The 21,617-nt window shown below is 27.9% G+C and overlaps 1 protein-coding gene across 1 annotated transcript in view; it reads right to left on the bottom strand.

Moving 5' to 3' along the window:
• The window catches only part of LOC107443352 (E3 ubiquitin-protein ligase goliath), a 47,549-nt gene extending 26,144 nt beyond the window's left edge, over nt 1-21,405 (bottom strand). Inside the window, exons 1-2 of the mRNA XM_016057197.3 lie at nt 21,175-21,405; nt 6,549-7,001 (exon numbers count right to left, since the gene is read on the bottom strand). Coding sequence (XP_015912683.1) covers nt 6,549-7,001; nt 21,175-21,226 — 505 coding nt within the window. The 5' untranslated portion in view covers nt 21,227-21,405. The remainder of the gene's footprint in view (nt 1-6,548; nt 7,002-21,174) is intronic.
• Nucleotides 21,406-21,617: the final 212 nt, after the last annotated feature.

Here is a 21,617-nt window from a genome sequence, read left to right as displayed (position 1 = left end):
AGTTATTGCAAAAGTTGCCATAAATATTTTAATAAATTATTTTTTCTAACCAAAACCACCAATTTTGGAGCAAATCTTACACCCACCCACCCACAAAATGTTTCTAATAGTATCTAGATGTTTACAGATAAAGGTAAAGCATTTCAGCAACAGCCCATTTGTGGACATCATGGATGTCCATAATTTCGAGACGAATGTGGAAATGTAGTCAGCATTGCGCACAGGCCGCCTTTACTTTCCAGACAAGCTGGTAGTCACTGATCTAAAGCTGGATGGGCTTCAAGCCGTAACAGAGGATCGAACATCTGTTCTTTACAATCACTGAGTAATCACTGATCAGCTGTATGGAAATGATAATAATAAAATAAAGATTCAATAGGACGATTATTTGATAATATTTGTAACAAATGGCAGCACTGGGTAAGCTTTATTTTACTGCGAGAAAGATTTCTTTTAAAAAAGATTTTATTTTTATTACTAGTACCAATAGTATTTCAATAATATTTTACTATTAGTATTTCCAGTATTGAATTACTATTTTATTCTTAATATTACTAGTATTTTATAAGTATAACTAATATTTTATTACTAGTAATTTACTAGTATTACCACTATTTTATTACTAGTATTTCCTGTATTTTATTTTATTACTAGTATTTTACTAGCACTTTATTACTATTTTATTGCTAGTAATTTACTAGTATTTTATTACAAGTATTTACCAGTATTACTAGTATTTCTAGTATTACAAGTATTTTATTGCTAGTATTTTACCAGTATTAATAGTATTTTATTATTAGTACTTAACTAGCATTACTAGTATTTCATTACTAGTATTTTATTTTATTACTAGTATTTTACTAGTTCTTTATTACTACTATTTTACTAGTATTTTATTACTACTATTTTATTACTAGTAATTTACTAGTGTTTTATTACTACTATTTTATTACTAGTACTTTATTACTACTATTTTAGTAGTAGTAATTTCTTACTATTTTATAACTAGTATTACTAGTATTTCACTAGTATATTACTTGTATTTTATTACTATTTTATAACTAGCATTTTACTAGTATTTTATTACTAGTATTTTACTAGTACTTTATTACTACCACTTTATTACTAATATTTTACTCGTATAACTAGCATTTTATTACTTGTATTTTTATGCCTGTCAAAATGTCACGTCGAAACATCACTTCAAAAAAAAATCTATATCTAAATCTATTAATTCAAACAAAAACAGATTAAAGTAGGTTTATTAAACTCAAACTTGGGGGTCGTAAGTTTGATCTTGGTGGCTTACAAAAAAAACCGACGTGTATACGCAGATAAGTGCATATTAAATCTGATGTGGCTGAAAGTCCTCTCATAGTTTTTAGTGTTAGGAGAGAGGGGGTACTAGCTCAAGCGCTGTCCATGTCGTCTGACCGGGATCAAAATTATGTGGCACTCCTACCATGGCCGTTAAAAAATAGAGCTCTAAAAATGAAGCTAGATGCTAGGCCATGCCTGGGTGATGATGATCCTTAAAATAATTTTTCAAATATTTTAAAGTATTTTCTTATGTTTTAATAAACTTTTGTGATACAATAATTAAAATATTTTCTCAAGTATTTTAAAGCATTTCAGGGTGCGTAGACAAATTTTTCTACAAAAAATAAGCATCTTTCAAGTACTTTTTAAGCACTCAAAAAATATTTTTAATCATTTTCCGAAAAAAAAAATCATAATTACGATCAGTGCAGTAATAAAAAAAAATTTTTTCTATCGTTTAAAGCTCTTAATTTATAATCATAAAATCAATAAAATTTAGAAACATTTTAAAAAACTTTACATAATCATGATAAAATAACTAGTTTCTGATAAATATTGCAGAAAAAAATGTGAAGATCATGCATTTTTTGTAATTTAGAACAAAAATCGATACGGCAAAAAAAAGATCTCTTTTTAAAAGATAGAAAATTAAGCACTTTTTACAAACACCGAATAAAAAAAAAGCACCTTTAAGGGCTTTTAAAAAACGTTAATGAAAAATAAGCACATTTAAAGCACTTTTTAAAAACGCTACGCACCCTGCATTTTCTTATCTTTTAATAAAGATTTTTGCAATAAAATATCCATACTTAAAATAAAAAGTATTTGAAAGTATTTTCTTATGTTTTAATAAAAAAATTTGCCATAAAATATCCATCCTTAAAATAACTTCTCAGATATTTTAAAGTACTTTCTTGTGTTTTAATAAAAAATTTTAATATAAAATATTCCTCCTTAAAAAATAAGTCTTCCACTATTTTAAAATATTTTCTAATGTTTCAATAAAAATTGTTACAATACAATATCCATCCTTAAAATAATTTTTCAAATATTTTAATGTTCTTCCTTACGTTTCCAAGAAATATATCTGCAATAAACTATCGCTACTTAAAATTATTTTTGAAGTATTCTAAACTATTTTATCATGCTTCAACAAAAATGTTTGTAATAAAATATCCACCCTTAAAATAATTTTTCAAGGATTTTAAAAGTATTCGCTTATTTTTTAATCCCAACTTCTGAAAAGTGTCCTTAATTAAATCTAAGAGCAAAGTGAAAATGACATCAAAGATATTGACACTATAATTAGTTTTCGAAATCTGGCCTTTTATGGAGTATAATCGACTTATAAACGCTAGCAATTAATTTGAAAAATATTAAACAGAATTATCAGTCACTGAACAAGAAATTTATTTCCCTTAATTTCATTTACTAGACAATGCCTATTTGAACCTAGACAAACAACTTAATAGCATCGATTGCGAAGACAAATGGTATGCGAAAAGAAATTGTAAGTCTTCAAGACAAATTAAATTATATATGAAAGGATTCTTTGACCTAATTCAAGTTAAATTGTTTTTTAGTGACAGGTTGTGAAAATAGAGATGGGAATCAAGAGTCTTTCAAATAAATAAGCAAAATAAATACCAAACCCGAATATTTGACAATCTTTGACACAGAATTTTAATAGTTTTCGTTATTTTATATTAAATTAGGTCAACACAAGTGAAAAATATTATACTTAGCATTTTAGTAATTGATGGTTATAAAATACAGCATTCAACACCGGTATCTTTTGGGCTCAAAAGTAAAATCTTCCAAACAATAATTTTTCAAATTTAGAGAAACATTCATTCAACATTTATTCATTAAAATCTAAGAGAAATATTTAATCAACATTGGGATTTATTTAATTTACAAACTCAATTATTGATGAATTTTAAAATATGAATGTAAAATTTTATATATTTGGTAATCATTAACACTTTGAAGCAGAATTTTTATATTTTTCATTATTTTATATTAAATTAAGTCAAAACAAGTGAAAAATATTATATTAAACATTTTAATAATTGATGGTTATAAAATACAGCATGAAACATTGGTATCTTTTCTGCATAAAAGTAAAATCTTCCAAAAAATAATTTTTCAAATTTAGAGAAACATTCATTTAACATTTATTCATTAAAATCTAAGAGAAACATTTAATCAACATTGGAATTTATTTGATTTACAAACTCAATTATTGATGAATTTTAAAATATGAATGTAAAATTTTATATATTTGATAATATTTGATAATCATTAACACTTTGAAGCAGAATTTTTATATTTTTTATTATTTTATATTGAATTAGGTCAAAACAAGTGAAAAATATTATATTTAGAATTTAGTAATTGATGGTTATAAAATACAGCATGAAACACCGGTATCTTTTGAGCTCAAAAGTAAAATCTTCCAAACAATAATTTTTCAAATTTAAAGAAACATTCATTCAACATTTATTCATTAAAATCTAAGAGAAACATTTAATCAACATTGGGATTTATTTAATTTACAAACTCAATTATTGATGAATCTTAAAATATGAATGTAAAATTTTATATATTTGATAATATTTGATAATCATTTACACTTTGAAGCGGAATTTTTATATTTTTCATTATTTTATATTAAATTAAGTCAAAACAAGTGAAAAACATTATATTTAGCATTTTAATAACTGATGGTTATAAAATATAGCATTAAACACCTTTATCTTTTGGGCTCAAAAGTAAAATCTTCCTAACAATAATTTTTCAAATTTAGAGAAACAGTTCATTAAAATCTTAGAGAAACATTTAATCAACATTGGAATATATTTAATTTACAAACTCCGATGAATTTTAAAATATGAATGTAAATTTTTTTTTCTAACTACTTTTATTGAATTAGATATTTTAGTACAAATATAATTCAGATAATTTATCACCTTTTTTTTCTAACTACTAGTCTGTTTTTTTATAATTAAAAAATACCAAAATACATTTTTGCTTGTAATTAGTGCATCTAGAATTGGAAATAGGAAGAAGACATCCTTAAACCCTTAAAAAAATCACTTTAAACCCTTAAAAAATCGCTTATTACTATTTGATTTATTAAAATCTGGAATAAAATTTTTCAAGAATTTGTTGTGTTTTGTGAGTTGGAATTTACTATAAACTCACTAATTTATTGTATTATGCATAAATGTATAGTAAATTTTATACATATATATATATATATTATTTTTTTAAAAAACATCAGATATACATATGCAAGATACTTAAAAAAAAATTTTAAATTTAGAGAAATATTAATACTCTTGTTTAATTACACACATGTTCTTTGCATAACAATTTGTCCTTAAATAATTTCAATTTCTAAAAAAATTAGTTCTTAATAAAACAACGACAAAAATGTCACATGAAATTACCAAATAATTTTAACGGAAATTAAAGAGAAATTTCTATTTTCAACATATAAACATGTGTTTTCGATAGCATTTCATGCTATATTTGTTCAAAGCCTTATTCATGACCAAATTAAAAAAAAAAAGAGTTTTAAAAACTTTTAGCGTAATTTTTAAATAATTCATTTAGAATATCTCTTCTTAATTCTCCAACAATTCCAGTGCGAACTTGGAAGAATTAGTTTCTTGTGCATCCGCATAGCTGATACACAAAAAAATTAGGTTTATTTCTTTATNTAATTTTAGACAGGTTGGTAAATCAGCAGACAGAAAAAATTCAAAGCTTTTTCTCTGTACATAGTGCAAAATAAAAAGCGGACCACCCTAAATAGCTTCAAATCTAATGATTGGATCTTCACGTTCTAGGACTCAAACTTATTGGTTCGAAGGGGTGACTTCAAATATGCTAATTGATAAATGTGGACGATATCTTAAGTTACGAAATCAGACACAAAAACGTACTTTCTCTGAATAAACAGACTTTTTTTTCTTTTTTTTTTTTTGAACTAAAATTTAAACTTCGATAGACAATCTTTTTATATTAATTCTATTATTAACTTGATGTTCTATTTTAGTATACTACAATGAGAATAGTGATGGGTTTAGTCTTCGTTCAAGGATTGGATTGGGGTTCGATTTGCCGTATTAAAATCCGGGTGTCTAATTGGACTGCACTATCTGTGATCGTGTCTTATTGGTTCGGAATTCACTCTATAAAAAATCTCCCCGACGGTTTAAAAACCGAAAAATTTCACGCACGATTTTAAAGCGTGGTACTAAGACTGAGAGATTATTTCCAATATCTGTCCTAGGAAATAAATTCTGGTAGTGTAATGCGCGCATGCGTTAACACTGTCGTCATATTACCATTAAGATGAATTTCAAACCATCGCCAATAGTCCATTAGTGAAGCTTTTGTACGACCTTAAGCCCTTGACATATCATTTCTTGATATAAAAATGATCTTTGATTGCACTGAAAACAACAATTCGCAACGGAATGTTGACAGAGATGCCACTGCTCCGGACACGCCAAAATAATTAAATAACGGTAAATAACTACAAACTAAATTTTGCAAATATTTGACAATTTTTGCTTGCTTTTTAAAAGGTATAGCATGACATAACTACTATAAAGTGGTGAATTATATAAGCCTACGAATTATTTAGAAATAGTGATGGATAAAAATCTACTAAATTGAATTTATTAAACCAAGAATCACAACTGATAAACTACCACTTCAACATATTTTTTTGCTGTCCGGAGCAAGTTGGCATTTCTGTGTTGAAGACGCTTGAGACACGTCAATTATTGTTTTGACATAAGAAACAAATGACGTCTCCCAGACGTCTTCGTATGTCAAGTGGTTAACAACAAAACCAATCAACTTAAATTCGAAAGTAAACCTCTTCTTCTTTCACTATGAAATTAACAGAGATGCCAACTGCTCCGGACAGGCCAAAATAATTTAATAATATATGCAAATATTTGACTATTTTTGCTTGCTTTTAAAATGTATAGCATGACATATATACTCTAAAGTGGTGAATCATATAAGTCTACGAATTATTTAGAAATAGTGGTGGATAAAAACCTACTAAATTGAATTTATTAAACCAAGAATCACAATTGATAAACTACCACTTTAAAACATGTATTTGCTGTCCGGAGCAAGTTGGCATCTCTGAATAAATGTTTCATTTAAATCTATGAACTGAATTGAATATAAAACATTACCTTTACGTTCAACTTTAATGAATCTTGTACTGTGACTATCGCTATACAGCACAGCAGCAGACGCATCTTCATCAGCAACATGTTTCAACTTGACTTGATCACGACAATTTCCATGCTTGATTAAAGCAATGAATGGCTCCTTTGGCAAGTTATCGGTGTCTAATTTATCACATGCTTCATGGCTGGTATGGTTGTTACTTGTAACGTGAATAACAGTTCCACTAACTTCTTCCGTTTTTCCAGGTAATAATTTTCCCATTTCTAAATGTTCTTGCACAAGTAAACCAGAAGCAGGATCAACATAAGTCAAATTAATTATGGCAGAAAGATATTCTTCAGTCTCATAGCCAAAATTGAATTCACTCATAGCACAAGAATTAAAATAATGGCACTGCAATGAAATAAGTACTAAGAAGAGCATACCCTTTGGCCTTTGTATCCTGCTCTGTCCACCTAAGAAAAAAACATAATTCAATATGAAAATAGTGCATAATTTTTGACAGGGCATTTTGTATAACTCGGAAAAGAGAAAAAGGCGGCAGTTCCATATTTAAATAAATAATTCTAAGATACTGAAGTGATAAGATGTTGCTTGATTAAAAGAACTTAATTGGCTTCAAAAATATACAGATGAAAATAAAAGTAGGCCTGTTTCAAGCTCTTAAAAATAGGAACGACTTGCCAGACGTGATTGAGAAGAAACAAAAGTGATTAGAATGATCCATTTTTAGTTGCCAACGAAAAATGGAAAATAAAGGTGAAAAACAAAACTAGAAAAACAGTAGTAACCCAGAGTGAAACAAAGAAAAAGACAGAAATACAGAATAAGAAAAACCATTGTAGTTGAGAGGGACGAATCAGTGAAAATGCATTTCCACGCGCTATGGAGAGGAGGTGAGAAACTAATGTCATTAGCAAGGGAAACAGCATTCGTATGAATGAAACAAGATTCCAGGACATCAAGATAAACTGATAAGACTGCGGAGGAAATAATTTCAGCATCGTCAAAATTGCACATTGTTGGAATCTTGGGATCCATCTCAGATCTTATTTGATGCCCTGGAATCTTTTTTTTTTTTTCCTTCATATAAATGCTAATGCCCTTGTTAAAGACATTAGTTCTTCCTCTCCGCTTCAAAGGGTGTTGAAATTCATTTTATCCTGATTCACGCCTCTCAGTCACAGTAGTCTTTCTTATTCTGATTTTTTTTCTTCATTTTTATTTTTGCTTTACTCTTCGCTACTGCGGTTTTTCTAGTTTTGTTTATCACACATAATTTTTAATTTTTAATTGGCAACTTTACGTTTTACATTTCAATTCACTTTTGTTTCTTCTCATTCACGTAAGGCAAGTCTTGGGAATGGACGCCAATTATCCATCTGCACATTTTTGAAGCCAAGGGAATTTTTTAATTAAGTAATATTTCATGTCTAGTTTAGGGAGGTCTACCAAGACTTATTAACAGGTATAACAAATAAATCAAATTTGTTTTGAACGAGCGCAAAGGGACCGCAATATTTGCTCGCTATAACCAAGCGCTTGTAAAAAAACGGATTCGTGAAGAAAAAAAAATCTCAAAAGATTATATACATACTTATTAAATTATAAATAAAATTCTACAGAACAGTTCGAAAATAATTAGTTAATTTGTTTTGAACTGTTTTGTTTTCTCTTTAATGTTATTGCTCTTTAAACAAAACTCATCGCGCAATAATTTCTTTTTCCTTTGCACCCCTGCTTTCTTAAAAAGTTCACATGTTTTCTGAATGTATGACTCATATTAACTTTCAATTGTCTTCGAATAGTTAAAAGAATTTCTCCAAGAAGTATTTAGCTAAGCTGGAGAGATGGAGCTCGTAGAAATTTTATGAATCACAAAAATATTGCAGTCTAAAACCGGTGTTTGCTTATAAAAAACGAGGTATGTTCTAATAGTTTTAACATTGTACCAACCATATATTTTCAATTTATTCGTTAAATCCAGGTTCTTGTTAAATCAGAGCTTGTTAAAAGCAGAATTGCTGAACTTATGTCAAGCCAAAAATAAAAACCGCTTTATTTTTTTATTTTTAACCACATAAAAACCGGCTAAAATTAAAAAAGCCGGCTATTATGATAACTTATATTTTTCAAATGTTAATTGCTGCATTGATGTGATTGTATGTTAGGAAGAATTTGAAGAAACCGCTTTAACCTTGGAAGCGTTAAGAACAGTAATTTTAAACAACTTAGAACTACATTTGAAAATCAACTTATTCAATGCAGCATAAGCATATAAATAAAACAAAATTAACTATAATTACTAATTGTAGAACTTCTTAAACAAAATATATTAATTATTTCGAACAAATCATGTACAGTTTTATGAAAAATACTGAATTTATAGAAGATTTAGAACAATTTTTAAAAATAATTATTCTGAATCAATTTATAGCACAGTTGGGATGAATTAGAATAGGATTGATAACAATTTCAGTCAAAAATTTTTGGTTTTGAAGCAAATATGGAGCAATAATTACATCATTAAAAATAATAAAATTTTATTTATTTATGGACCAAAGGCCTTTAAGAGAAAATTAAAATAATACCATATTTTAATTTATTATTTTACTGAATAGACATTAATAAAAAAATTTTAAATACGTGCAAGGTTAATTTTGAATAGTAAAATATTAAAAAGCCAATATTTTTTTTGTAAATAAAGTCAGTTACAACCAAGGAGTTATAAAATCAAGGAGCGATTAAACCAGCTAGTTATAAAACCAGTTTTTTAATTAAAACCAGTTGCCATGTCCTTTTCAGAAGGCCGTGTTTTATACAATCCTGGTTGCAAGCGAGTACATAATATAAGTAAGTACATATATGGGACTGTTTTAACACCTCCTAGAAGAAAGAAAGCCTTCTCACAGGTTAATATAAACGAGAAATCCGATCCTTTAATAGTTAATGGGGAATTTATCTTATTTTTCCCCCCACTGCGCAGTTTAGTAGTCTGGGCGGTATCACATCTTTCTTATTTCCTCTATTGCGCAGTTTATGTTTGTTACATCGGACTACTAAAGTGATCCGTGCAGAGGCCCTCTCTCTTCTAGGATATGTAGACTGTTTCCTATGTTGAATAATAACAGTTAATAAGTCTTGAAAATCACGGGCATTTATTTTTTCCGAAAACAAGATAGAAATGAAATGGTTTTACAACCAGTTTTCTCACTTTTACGGGGTACAAACAGACCTGTAAACTATCAAAACACGATTAATTGATAAATAATTTGAAAACTCTTTTCTATAATTTAAACTGAAAATTATGAAAAAGTGAACATTGAAAGGTGTATTTTTTTTTTTAAATAAAAAAAGGTATTTATTTAAAAAATGTTTTACCCCCCCCCCCCNCCCCCCCCGAAAAAAGATACTTATAAAATTTAACCAGTTACGAATAATCCTAACAAAGTAAATATTTGCGGTAGTAATCAGAATTAAACCTATAAACACAGATAATGTTACCAGTGGGTAATTATTATTTAAACAGTGAATTATTTTTTTTTCAAAATAGAATATGAATAAAAAGGAAGTGTTTTTAAGGGATGACAGTTATTTTTTTATTGGGATTATTTTTTTATTGACGTTTATTTTTTATTGGGATTAAATGGCAAGCAGGGCGGGCCGCTCTTCAAAAATTGCTTAGGGAGAACACTGGCAAAACGTTGGCATGAGATCCAGAAAAATTAGTATATCTTCGTTTAAATCTAGAGATAAAGCGACAAAACAGTTTTCATGAAAAATTGTTAGCCCAATTTAGGAAGGAAAAAAAAAGCATTTTTAATGAAAACGGAAGAGGGGGAAAGATATAAAATAATTAACTCAAATTTGATGCCGACAAAATTTAATCTATAATTAGCTGTCTTCAGGAACGAGATTAGTCTAAAGAATATAATAGTGGAACTGCCAACTTTTATTAATTTTTCCTTAAGACTTTTAACCGTATATTTAAAGTAGCAGCAAAATTAATGTTTTTTTCATATCCTGAATTTATAAATTTAAAATGATTTTGACAATAACTACATATATGAAACATGTATATAATGCATACTACAGTGAAAATGAAAAGCGTTCGTGATCTTATTTTTTTATGTTCAAAAAGTTGTTTCCGCACTGCATTATCCATAAAAATTTGCAAACATTAAGAATTATCCATTGATTTTGATAATTTTCAGGTGGGTAGAAAAATCTCGTCAATAATGGTAATTTTTTAAAAAAAAGTTCTATAGCTTTTAAAATATTTAAGTTATTTGTTCATTCTAAAGCACAGATAATTCTTCACGGCAAGTTGATTTATATAGTTTAAAATTATAGCTTTGCCTGCTTCTGTTAAGTTTATATTCTTATTAATACGGATAAGTTCAATACCTCCGAGAAAAGAGAAAGCCTTCTTATAAATTATCATAAACTAGGCATCCGATTTTTCAGTAGTCCGAACGTTGGAGCACTTTTCTTATTCCCCTCACAGTGAAGTTTATGTTCGTTGCGTCGGACTACTAAAGTGATCCGAGTGGAGGCCTTCTCTCCTTTAAAAGGTGTTTGATAAGTTTGTCAGAAAATAGCGAAACAACTGCAGTAGCTACTTATGTTCGTTACGTCGGACTGCTAAAGTGATCCCAGTGGAGGCCTTCTCTCATCTAAGAGGTGTTTGATAAGTTTGTCAGAAAATAGCGAAACGCCTTCTCTCCTCTAAGAGGTGTTTGATAAGTTTGTCAGAAAATAGCGAAACAACTGCAGTAGCTACATTTTTTCGTAGTTTAAAGTGTAGCTTACATTTTTTTAAAAAAAAAAGTGTGTGTAATGTCATTCAAAATAATAGTAAATTGTAGCGATTCCTGACAACTACTTATAACGTTCTTCTAGTTACGAAACAAGTTGCAAATGCTACTATTTTTCCGAATCTGATCAATATAACTCTTCGTGGGTTCATCAATGAAAAAAAATGAGAATACAGATGTTTAAGTAGAATTATGTCTGATGCTCAAAAGCGGCAAGTCTCTTTCATAAAGGATGCTAAACCTTCAAATGCGAATGTACATTGCACAAAAAAATAAACGGACCACCCAGAATAGCTTTTGATCTATTGATTGGATTTTCACGTTCTAGAACCTAATCTTAATGGCTAGAGGAGGTGGCCTCAAATATGCTAATTAATAAGACGATATTTTAAGTTACGAAATCAGACACAAAAACGTACTTCTCTGAACAGACATACAGTTTTTTGACGGATTCGGATTTCTGCTCCCCGTCCCCAAAATACAGAGGGTAGCCGCAATTTGGAAAATATGGTCCAATTAGTTTGGACAAGAGAGAGCTCCAAAAGTTTGAACCCCCTTGATGTTAATTTTACTTTTTGCGTATTTCGTTAGATCTAGAGAACTTTTTAAGCGAATTGAAAATGTTTTACACACAATTGTAAAACTTCTTTATCCAAGGATAATTCCATTCCACAAATAACTTTAAGTAAATAATTATTATTTTTATTCAAAAATATTCGAAAAAATTTTGAATTGTAAGGTATACAATTTTTTACATCATTTTAAAGAATGTAATTCTATGTGGCAAAAATGCAAAATTTGAGCAAAATCGGTTCAGTAGGTCCTGAGAAATGGAATTTCAAAAAAGTCAAATACTTAAAATTCGATTTTACAGAAACAGATTTGGCTCAAATTTTGTATTTTTACCGCATAAAATTACATTCTTTAAAATGATACAAAAATTGTATGCCTTACAGTTAAAAAAATTTTTTTTTTACAATTCTTAAATAAAATAATAAAAAATAATCAATATTTACTAAAAGTTATTTATTGCATAGAATTATCTTTAGATAAACAAGTTTTATAACTGGGTGCAAAACTTTTCAATTCGCTTAAAAAGTTCTCGAGATATAGCGAAATACGCAAAAAGTAAATTTAAAATTAGGAGATCCAAACTTAGAGCTCTCGTGACCAAATTATTCTCAGATTGCGACTACACCCTATATTTTGGGGGTCAGAATTAAATCAGAAATCCGTATGTTTATTCAGAAAAAGTACGCTTTTGTGCCTGATTTCGTAACTTGAAATATCGTCTGCACTAATTAATTAGCATATTTGAGGTCATCCCCACGAGCCATTATGATTGAGTCCTAACACGAGAAAATCCGATCATTAGATCAAAAGTTATTCATGGTGGTTCGTTTTTTTTCGCACTGTACACTCATGAAACAATGAAACATATTCCTCTGTAATTTTGGATGTACTTTATTTCTTTGAGGAAATAAAAGAGCATTAAACACTTAACAATATCACAAATAATTGATAATTTCTTAGCATTTCTTAAATTAAATATTCGCTAAAAAGTTGAGGGTTAAAAGAACGAGTTCGTAAAAAAATGGTTTAGAATAATAAACTGGTTTATGTAAACATGACTAAATATTTTCGAATAATACCTCGGGTTTAAATAATTCTTTACACAAAACCATTGTGAACATAAGGTTGCTAGAAAATGCTGAAAAATATTCAAAACAATTCTGAATATTCTCCAGCGAAGTTTGTCTCCTAAACGTAGTGAATACATTTCGAAAGTAGTTAGTAGTCATTACATTTTTTAAAAAAAGTATAGTAGTTGTAGTTAACACTACATTTGTAATAAAGTATTTGCTGAATCAACGTGTTTAGTATTGCTGTAAATGCATCTCTGCTCAACTATTAAATCTGATATACAAAAGATGGTAAGTAAACGAATCTTTTTTTTTCTTCAAATTTTAAAGATCTTGCTATTTTCAAAAACTATTTTCCTCAACAACCGTATGTGCTGGTACTTATGTATAGATCTTAATTTAAAAATAAAGATCTCACCACTGCATTTCAAAGCTTTTTCGCAAAGAAAAATTTTAAAAAAAGCCACAGTTAGTTACAAATATGTAATTTTAAACTAAATATACCATTTGCGTAAAGAATTACCTGAGATTCAGAAAGAACAAATAGCTTAAATAATTAAAAAAATATTACCACTAATTAGACGAGAATTTTTTTACCTAGATGAGAATTATCAAAATCAATGAATAATTCTTAATTTTTACAAATTGTTAAGACCTCGGATAATGCAAAGTTGGAGTAACTTAGCATTTTAATAATAAACTTAGACATACAACTTTAGCATTTTAATAATTTATAATTGTAAAATACAGCACGAAACACTAGCGTCTTTTTCTGCGTTAAAGGAAAAATCTTCCAAACACGGAGAACTTCCAAACAATAATTTTCCAAATTTTCATTCATGTACAGTTATTTAAATCTAAGAAAAGATCTAAGATCTATTTAGCATAGAAACTTCTTTCGTTTAAAAGATCAATTATTGATAAATTTTTAAATATAAATGTAAAAAAAAATTTAAACACTTTTTTGGATTTTATATTTTAGTAACTATTCACCTGTTTTCTTTATAGTTCAAAAATATCAAAATATATTTTTGCTTGTAATTAGAGCACCAGAAAAAAACATATAAAAGAGACACCGGTGTCGCATTTGCGTTAATATATTAAAACGCACTTTTTTCTTAAGCATGCGAAAAGTTATAGATACAATAATTTATCAATAAAACAAATCTTTTTTCTAATGTAAATTTGACATTTATTTTCACCAACCTATAAATAATACAAAGCCAATATAAGTTTTAAAAATAACAATTTTAGTGAATAGCACTAATATAATTCTAACTTGTCAAGACTCATAAATCCAAGATTAAAAAACGTACCAAGTTACGATTTTTTTAGATTAAATGATAGAAAACGTTGTCATAACTAATTTGGGTGGAGCAAGTTACTTCTATAAAATATGTCGTTCATTTGTAACTTTCCCCCTACTTCTATAAATATCACAGCAGGCACCTGGTAAAAAAGTCACGCAAAAGCATCAACAGAAAATGACCTACATAAATTTTCAAGTAAAAATTCAAGTTTTTAGATTATAAGTTACACTGAAGAAAAAAAAAGATTTTTTTTCCAATTTCATTGCCAGCATTTCGTATAAAAATATAATCCTTTCCTTAATTCTAAGATGATACTTATTCTTATCACATGTAGCTAAGCCGTCGTAAGAGTCGGGAAACGGGGCATTTGCCCAGGGCCCACATTCTTTTAGGACTCAGAAGCAGCGGTTTCCAAAAGGTGTTCAATGGAACCTTAGGGTTCCGTGGAAAGACCACAAAGGTTTTGTATTTATCAAAAGCACTGTATTTATGTTCCGTCAATAATCCAATGTTTATTTAATAGTTAACTTATTTTAATGAAATTATTTCAGTAAAATATAGAGAAAAAGAAAATGGTAAAAAAAAAAAATTATGAAAATGATACGCATGCATAAAATTTGTATTAGTATTTCCAATGTTTTTCTGATAACCATTCTCAATTTTTATAGCAGTTCTTCTTCATTTTCATTTCAACTTTAAATATAATTCAGCTTATTTTATTTATTTTTCAGCTGATGAGTACACCAAAAACAAATTCCGAAAAAAGACTAAACGCTGTTTCGTGAATTTAACTGACATAAATTTTAATTTTAAGCCTAGCACTGAAAAAAACGTAAAAATTTGATCCTTCACATTTTTGAAATAATTAAGTCTTTTTTAGGTTAGTATGCTCACAATTACTATTGAACTTTATTTATAAAATCGAGGTTCCGCCAAATGATGGCCAATCATTTAGGGTCGTCCCACAGCCAAAAAAAATTGGGAACTGTTGCTCTAGAGCAGGGGTTTCCAACTTACATGAGGCCGGGGGCCGCAATTAAAAACACCAGTCAAATGGTGGGTCACAACTTTATCAAAATTTTATATAGGACTCTTTTATGTTTGAAGGAACATTAAATATTGCTGTCAGATTTTCATAAAATTTTTTTTAATATTAAAAAAAAAGACAAAATAACAAGCATTACAAATAATGCTTGTTACATATCATTTTGAATCTTCTCTTAATCTGAAACTTAGTGACAAAATTTTTTTTACTTTCAAATTTAATTCTGTGATAAATTAACATTTTTTCGACTTGTTAGGAATTATAGCAACAACTAAAAAATTCTCGAGCATCTGAAATTAATTTTTTTTTCTTTTCCGCTCATGCGATATTCAATTCAAGGAATTTAGATAAAACATGATATTCATTCCCTCTTTTATGCACTTTAAAATTTACAAATGTAAATAATTTCGTCCAAAATGAGTGGTTTCAAATAGCTAAATTGGAGAATCTCTGATACGCACATGCTAAATTATATACACAAAATAAAAATAAAAATTAAAAAAAAGAGAGCAACATACACGATTATTTTTGTATTGGAATAAATATTTTCTTGGATGCAAAACCTGAGAAATAAATTTTTTTTGCACCGTTGGTATGTTAAGTTTCACAGATGACAAAAAAGTTTTTTTTTTTTTAACGAGTTAAGCCCTTATAGATTTTTTACGAAAATTGTCCGCTATGAAAACTAAAATATTTTAGTTCGCGGGCCACAAAAAAAGGCTCCGAGGGCCGGATGCGGCCCGCGGGCTGCCAGTTGGAAACCCCTGCTCTAGAGGACCCCCACATCGGTGATATTAAAAATTAAAAAAAAGCAACATTTAAATTTGTTTTAGACATTTAATTTTAGCATTGAAAATTAAAAAACCTTGCTCTCTATATTTTATTATCATTTAGAGGTAATATCATATATAAGTTGTATATCATATAGAGGTAACAAAATATCAGGTAAAACTCTCCACATTTCTAGAGGAGGCACCTCAAAAAATTTCTCATAATTTAAAATTGGAAAATAATTTATCTAACTATTTTTAGATAATTGTTTTTAGAGTTACCATTCATCTCAAAATCCTAACTTTCAGGAGCACTTATGTTGTGAATGAAATATAAAAATAAAACGATAATAAAAAGTTTGAAGAAAAAAAATTAAAAAAAGGTTCAGTCATTCGCTTTTAGGAATGAAATAAAAAAATATATGTATCACATATAATTCAGTAATATATACGCGATAGCCGGTTATTTTGTGTTTGATAATATTAAATTACGTATATCGAAATACCTGGAAGTATTTTCATTCACAATCAACTTTCGATTATTTTGCAATGTTCGCAGTCTCTGTTTAAACAAAATATATGCGGATCAAGCAGAGAGAAGAGTTTCGCAAAAACAATGGAGCACAGTGAGATAAATAAGCGATTTTTAATTTTTTTTCGGCTATGGAACCCTAAATGATCGATTGTCGTTTAGCGGAGCCCCGACTCTATAGATAAAGTTCATTTGTGATTGCGAACATACTAACAAAAGAAAGACTGCTAATTATTTCGAAAATGTGGAGAATGAAATTTTTACATATTTATCAATGCTAGCCTAAAACTGAATATTTATGTCAGACAGTTAAATATACAAAACAGCATTTAATCTTCTTTAGAATTTATTTTTGGTGTAAGCTGAAAATAAATAAAACAAGTTGAACTGGTTTCACGTTGAAATGAAAACGAAAAAGAACTGCTATAAAAGTTGTGAATGATTACTAGAGAAACATATTTCTTTATCCTTGCATTTTGTTTTCTTTTACTTTAGATTGAAAAGTTCGAGTGGAAATACTAATGCAAATTTTGCACATGCATATGCTTTTCATTATTTTCTTATTATATTGCTTTTTTCCCTATTTCTCTATATTTCCCCTAAATAATTTCATTAAAATAAGTGAAATATTAAATAAATATTGGATTATTGTCGGAACATAAAATACAGGTTTTAAAAATCATAATAGGTTAAATAAGAGTCCTAACTTTCGGAACACTTGTCCATGGAATCCTAAGGATCAACGGAATACCTTTTTTGAAACCGCTGGGATAAATTACCGATAAATTGGCAGAAAATCATGATATACTCATTCCTTGCCAGTCCATTTCAAACTTTTTTTTTAAAGAAATAAAAATATGACTAGGAAAAAAAACAAGCCTATTTTAACTTTTAAAAATTCTTATTTATATAATTAAATCAGTAGCATTTAAGTTTCATCGAACATAATCGAGTCCCCTTTTCGTTCTAATTTTGGTGGTTTTCGTAAAATTTGAAGAACGCTTAATCGGTATTTCTAACTAAACAGTTACATGCCATATCATAAATATAATTTAATTAATATTTACACATATATTAATTATTTACAATAATAAATGCATGTAGGGAAATGTAATTTTTGAGACCTAATAACAATTTTGAATAAGATTTAAAGAATATTTATAAAACTGTATTAAATTTAGAAAACATAAATTATTATTTTTTATTTACTTTTTTATCGTTTTGTACAACTTAACTTTTAATATAAATAACTGTAAACAATAAATGTAACATCAAGTAAGACATTTTTCATTATAGGCAGATAAAAGAAACAATATTGTTGATTTTTGCAATTGGGGCTTAAATTACATGAGGACTCAATTCCTTAACTTTTTTTTTTACTTCAGTGAAGTTTGATATGTTAACTGGAGTGCAGGGAAGCTGATCAGTATTGCTATTTGGAAAGAATGAAGTTAAAACTCTTTTCTTTTTTTCTATTTTTGCAAAATTTCTAGAAAATTTCTGTTTTCCATAGCAAATTATACATGTTACTTATCTCTAGTATATCATTGATGTTTATTGTTGCATATTTGGAAGTATGTAACTGTTACTGTGTTTAATTATATAAAGTAATCAAGGTTATTATTCAGCATAAATAGCATTTTCTGTGTTAAGGAAAAAATGTTTGAAGTGTTGATTATGCCTGGATTTAAGAAAATATGTTACATTTCAAATCAAAAATATATGCACATTTTACACTTTGTTTTTCAAAACTAGCTGTATGTATTAAGGTTCCCACCTCTTTCTTCCTAAAAATTAAGCTTTATTTGCACTTATAAATTCTTCTAGAATGTCAGACACTAAAAATATACCAATAACTTTAAGGGTGTTAGTACTTGCTTGCATTTTCTATTTAACCAGAGGATGCTTGTTAGAGATAAGTTGGGATTCTCTTTTTCCAAATTTTTAAAATTAAATATTCAAATTTGTTGTCGCAACTCAGTCTTTAGAAATAGAATAGTAATTGAAAAAATATCAACTAGCAATGCCTAAAAATCAAGGCTATGTCTGGAAAATTATTTCTTCCAGGATACTGGAAAAATCAGAAGAAACTGGACAAAATGGAGGAAACTAAAAATGGCCAATGCAGTTCTTTAGCAATTCGTATTATAAATACAGCTTCAATTTCAACAAAATAAATTTAATATAGTAACACAAAGCTGAAAGTTTTTACATCTAATTTTTAAAAAGTAGCTACACTTATTTATTTAATAACTACTGTTATTTATTAAATAACTACTCTTATTCATCTCAATTCTATATAGAAATTTAAAATTTGAGTATTATGTTTTTTAAGAGTCGTTTTGAGTATTCATACTTAACAGAAGTTGATTATAAAAATTAGTATGCTAATTGTTTATTTGTAAATACAAATATAGTATTTGATATTTAGAAGGATGTTGTTTGTTTTTTAATTTAGTTGTATTAATAAAATTTGATTATGCTATTTTAACAGTTCTTTATAGAATTAGGTTTAACTACACTCATTTACATAAAATATCAACAACAAAAAAAACTACCCTTATTTTATAATTTCTTAAAAAATACATTAAATTATTTTTGTTCCCATTTATTGCATTTTAGTTTTCTCATATTCAAAATTATATATTAAATAGCTTGGAAATTAGTATTTTATTTAAACTAGATTGCAGTTATAAATGATTCAAATTTTTTTTTTAATATTCAATATTTCCTTTTAATAAGGAGTTTCTTTCATTTTTTCTAATTGAGTTGGAAGAAACATATTTCGTACTGGGCAGTTTTTTCTTCCATGGAAGAAAGTTGCCACCCCTTCGGAAAATAAAAGGGAATATTAAATGTCCAAGAGAAAACCTAAAAACTATTATATTAAAGCATGCCCTATCTCTAATACTTAAGTATAGTAACATAGCATAACTACATCACACACACAGTTACTTTAGTAAATTAACCTAACACATAATCTCCTTTAAAAGGAGGAAAAATTAAATGTCTAAGAGAAAACCTAAAAAACTACAACTTTAAAGTACACCCTATCTCTGATACTTAAGTACAGTAGCATAGCATAACTACATCACACACACGGTTACTTTGATAAATTAACGTAACACATAATCATCTTTAAAAGGAGGAAAAATTAAATGTCTAAGAGATAACCTAAAAAACTAATATTTAAAAGCACACCCTATCTCTGATATTTAAGTACAGCACCATAGCATAACTACATCAGACACGTAAGTTACTTTGGTAAATTAACCTAACACAAAATCTTCGTTAAAAGGAGGAAAAATTAAATGTTTAAGAAAAAACCTAAAAAACTACTACTTTGAAGCACACCCTATCTCTGATAATTAAGTACAGCACCATAGCATAACTACATCACTTTGATAAATTAATCTAACACATAATCAGATTTAATAAGCTCATGTATGTTTTCAACGAAGATAAAATAAAATATGTAAGCTAACCGAATGTTATTCAACCTACAGCTAATATCAATTTGTTAAGAACACAAACAGAAAGCTCTTAAATGAGTGACACAAACTGGGATACAAGTAGGCATAGAAAGCATATTTATCTGCAAATACAACAGTATTTACATAAAAATATAGATATTATATGGAATATTATGAATAATAACAAAGGTTATTTGATTTTGATGAAATTTATTTATTGTATATTTCTATGGAATTAAAGTCTAAGTCTAATCCAACTTAAAACTATTGAGCACATTCATTTCTAGAACCTAAGTACTTCAGTATACTATAGAAGTACATCACACGCTAAACTTACGTAAAACATAATCTCCTCATTTAATAAGCTCATATATATGTTTTCAAGAACAATGTAAAAAAAAGCCAGACACTATTTTGGTTATTAGTAGGTTATTAAATTTTATTTAATAACCTACTGCTGATATCTTTTAGTGAATAACACAAAAAGAAAACTCTTAAACAAATATTTTAAAATTTTAGAGTTTTAAGCAACCATAGCTGATCAAAGTTTCAACAAAAATATAATCAATACCATAAATTATTTTGCTAATTGAATGCTAACTAACTTACTACTGACATAAATTAATAAATTATGTAATAGAAAATGAGTAAATGAATGGTGTAGATTGTGAAAACTGCAATAAAAGAAAAGTACATTTATCTGAAAATCAACAGTACTTCCACTGAAATAAAGAGTTTCACATTGATGTTATGAAAAGTAACAACTTTAATTACTTTGATTTTATTAAATTAACTGATCATGAAATTTTAACTATCAACAGCAAAGAGAAATATCAAAATTGCAAAAGTTGTCAATTTCTGTGATTTAACTTTTTTGTTATTTTTATTTTAATCAATCACACAAAAGATGTTAAAAACTACATAAAATGAATGCGCTACTTATGGATCTGAAAGTGTAAACAATTTAAAAAACAAAAATATTTAACGCTAAGATTGCATAAAACCATAAATATGCAAGGAATGTTTATAAATACTCACATCTGGAAAAATAATTAAACCTTGCAATATTAATGTTTCCGAACCAATCCATTTCTGTAACTTGATTTTTTAAAACTTTTATTCACGATCAATTTTATCTAACCAAAAGTTTTAAGCACCTATAGTACTTCAAATATCGAACTGAATGTCCAGATTGATGCATAATATACTTTAATTGTTTACTGTTTTAAAACTGCGTCTGCTCAAGTTCCGAATCGCGAGCATACAGTTATAGTCAACATGGGCCAATGGCAGTAGCCGAAAATAAGCAATACCTCGGTGGCCAAAGCATGTTTTCAGAGTCATTCACACTACTTGTAATTACCCAAAATGCGCGCGCTAAGGTTTAGAAATTACCTCGAGCATGCATGATTGTATTAACATGCGAATGAGGATGGGAATTACATAGTGAGAATGCTTCATAAAGAGTCATGCAATTAAGG

The sequence above is a fragment of the Parasteatoda tepidariorum genome, chromosome X2 (assembly GCF_043381705.1).
Source record: "Parasteatoda tepidariorum isolate YZ-2023 chromosome X2, CAS_Ptep_4.0, whole genome shotgun sequence".
In the NCBI taxonomy this organism is placed as follows: domain Eukaryota; kingdom Metazoa; phylum Arthropoda; class Arachnida; order Araneae; family Theridiidae; genus Parasteatoda; species Parasteatoda tepidariorum.
This window is presented reverse-complemented; position numbering and strand designations above follow the sequence as displayed.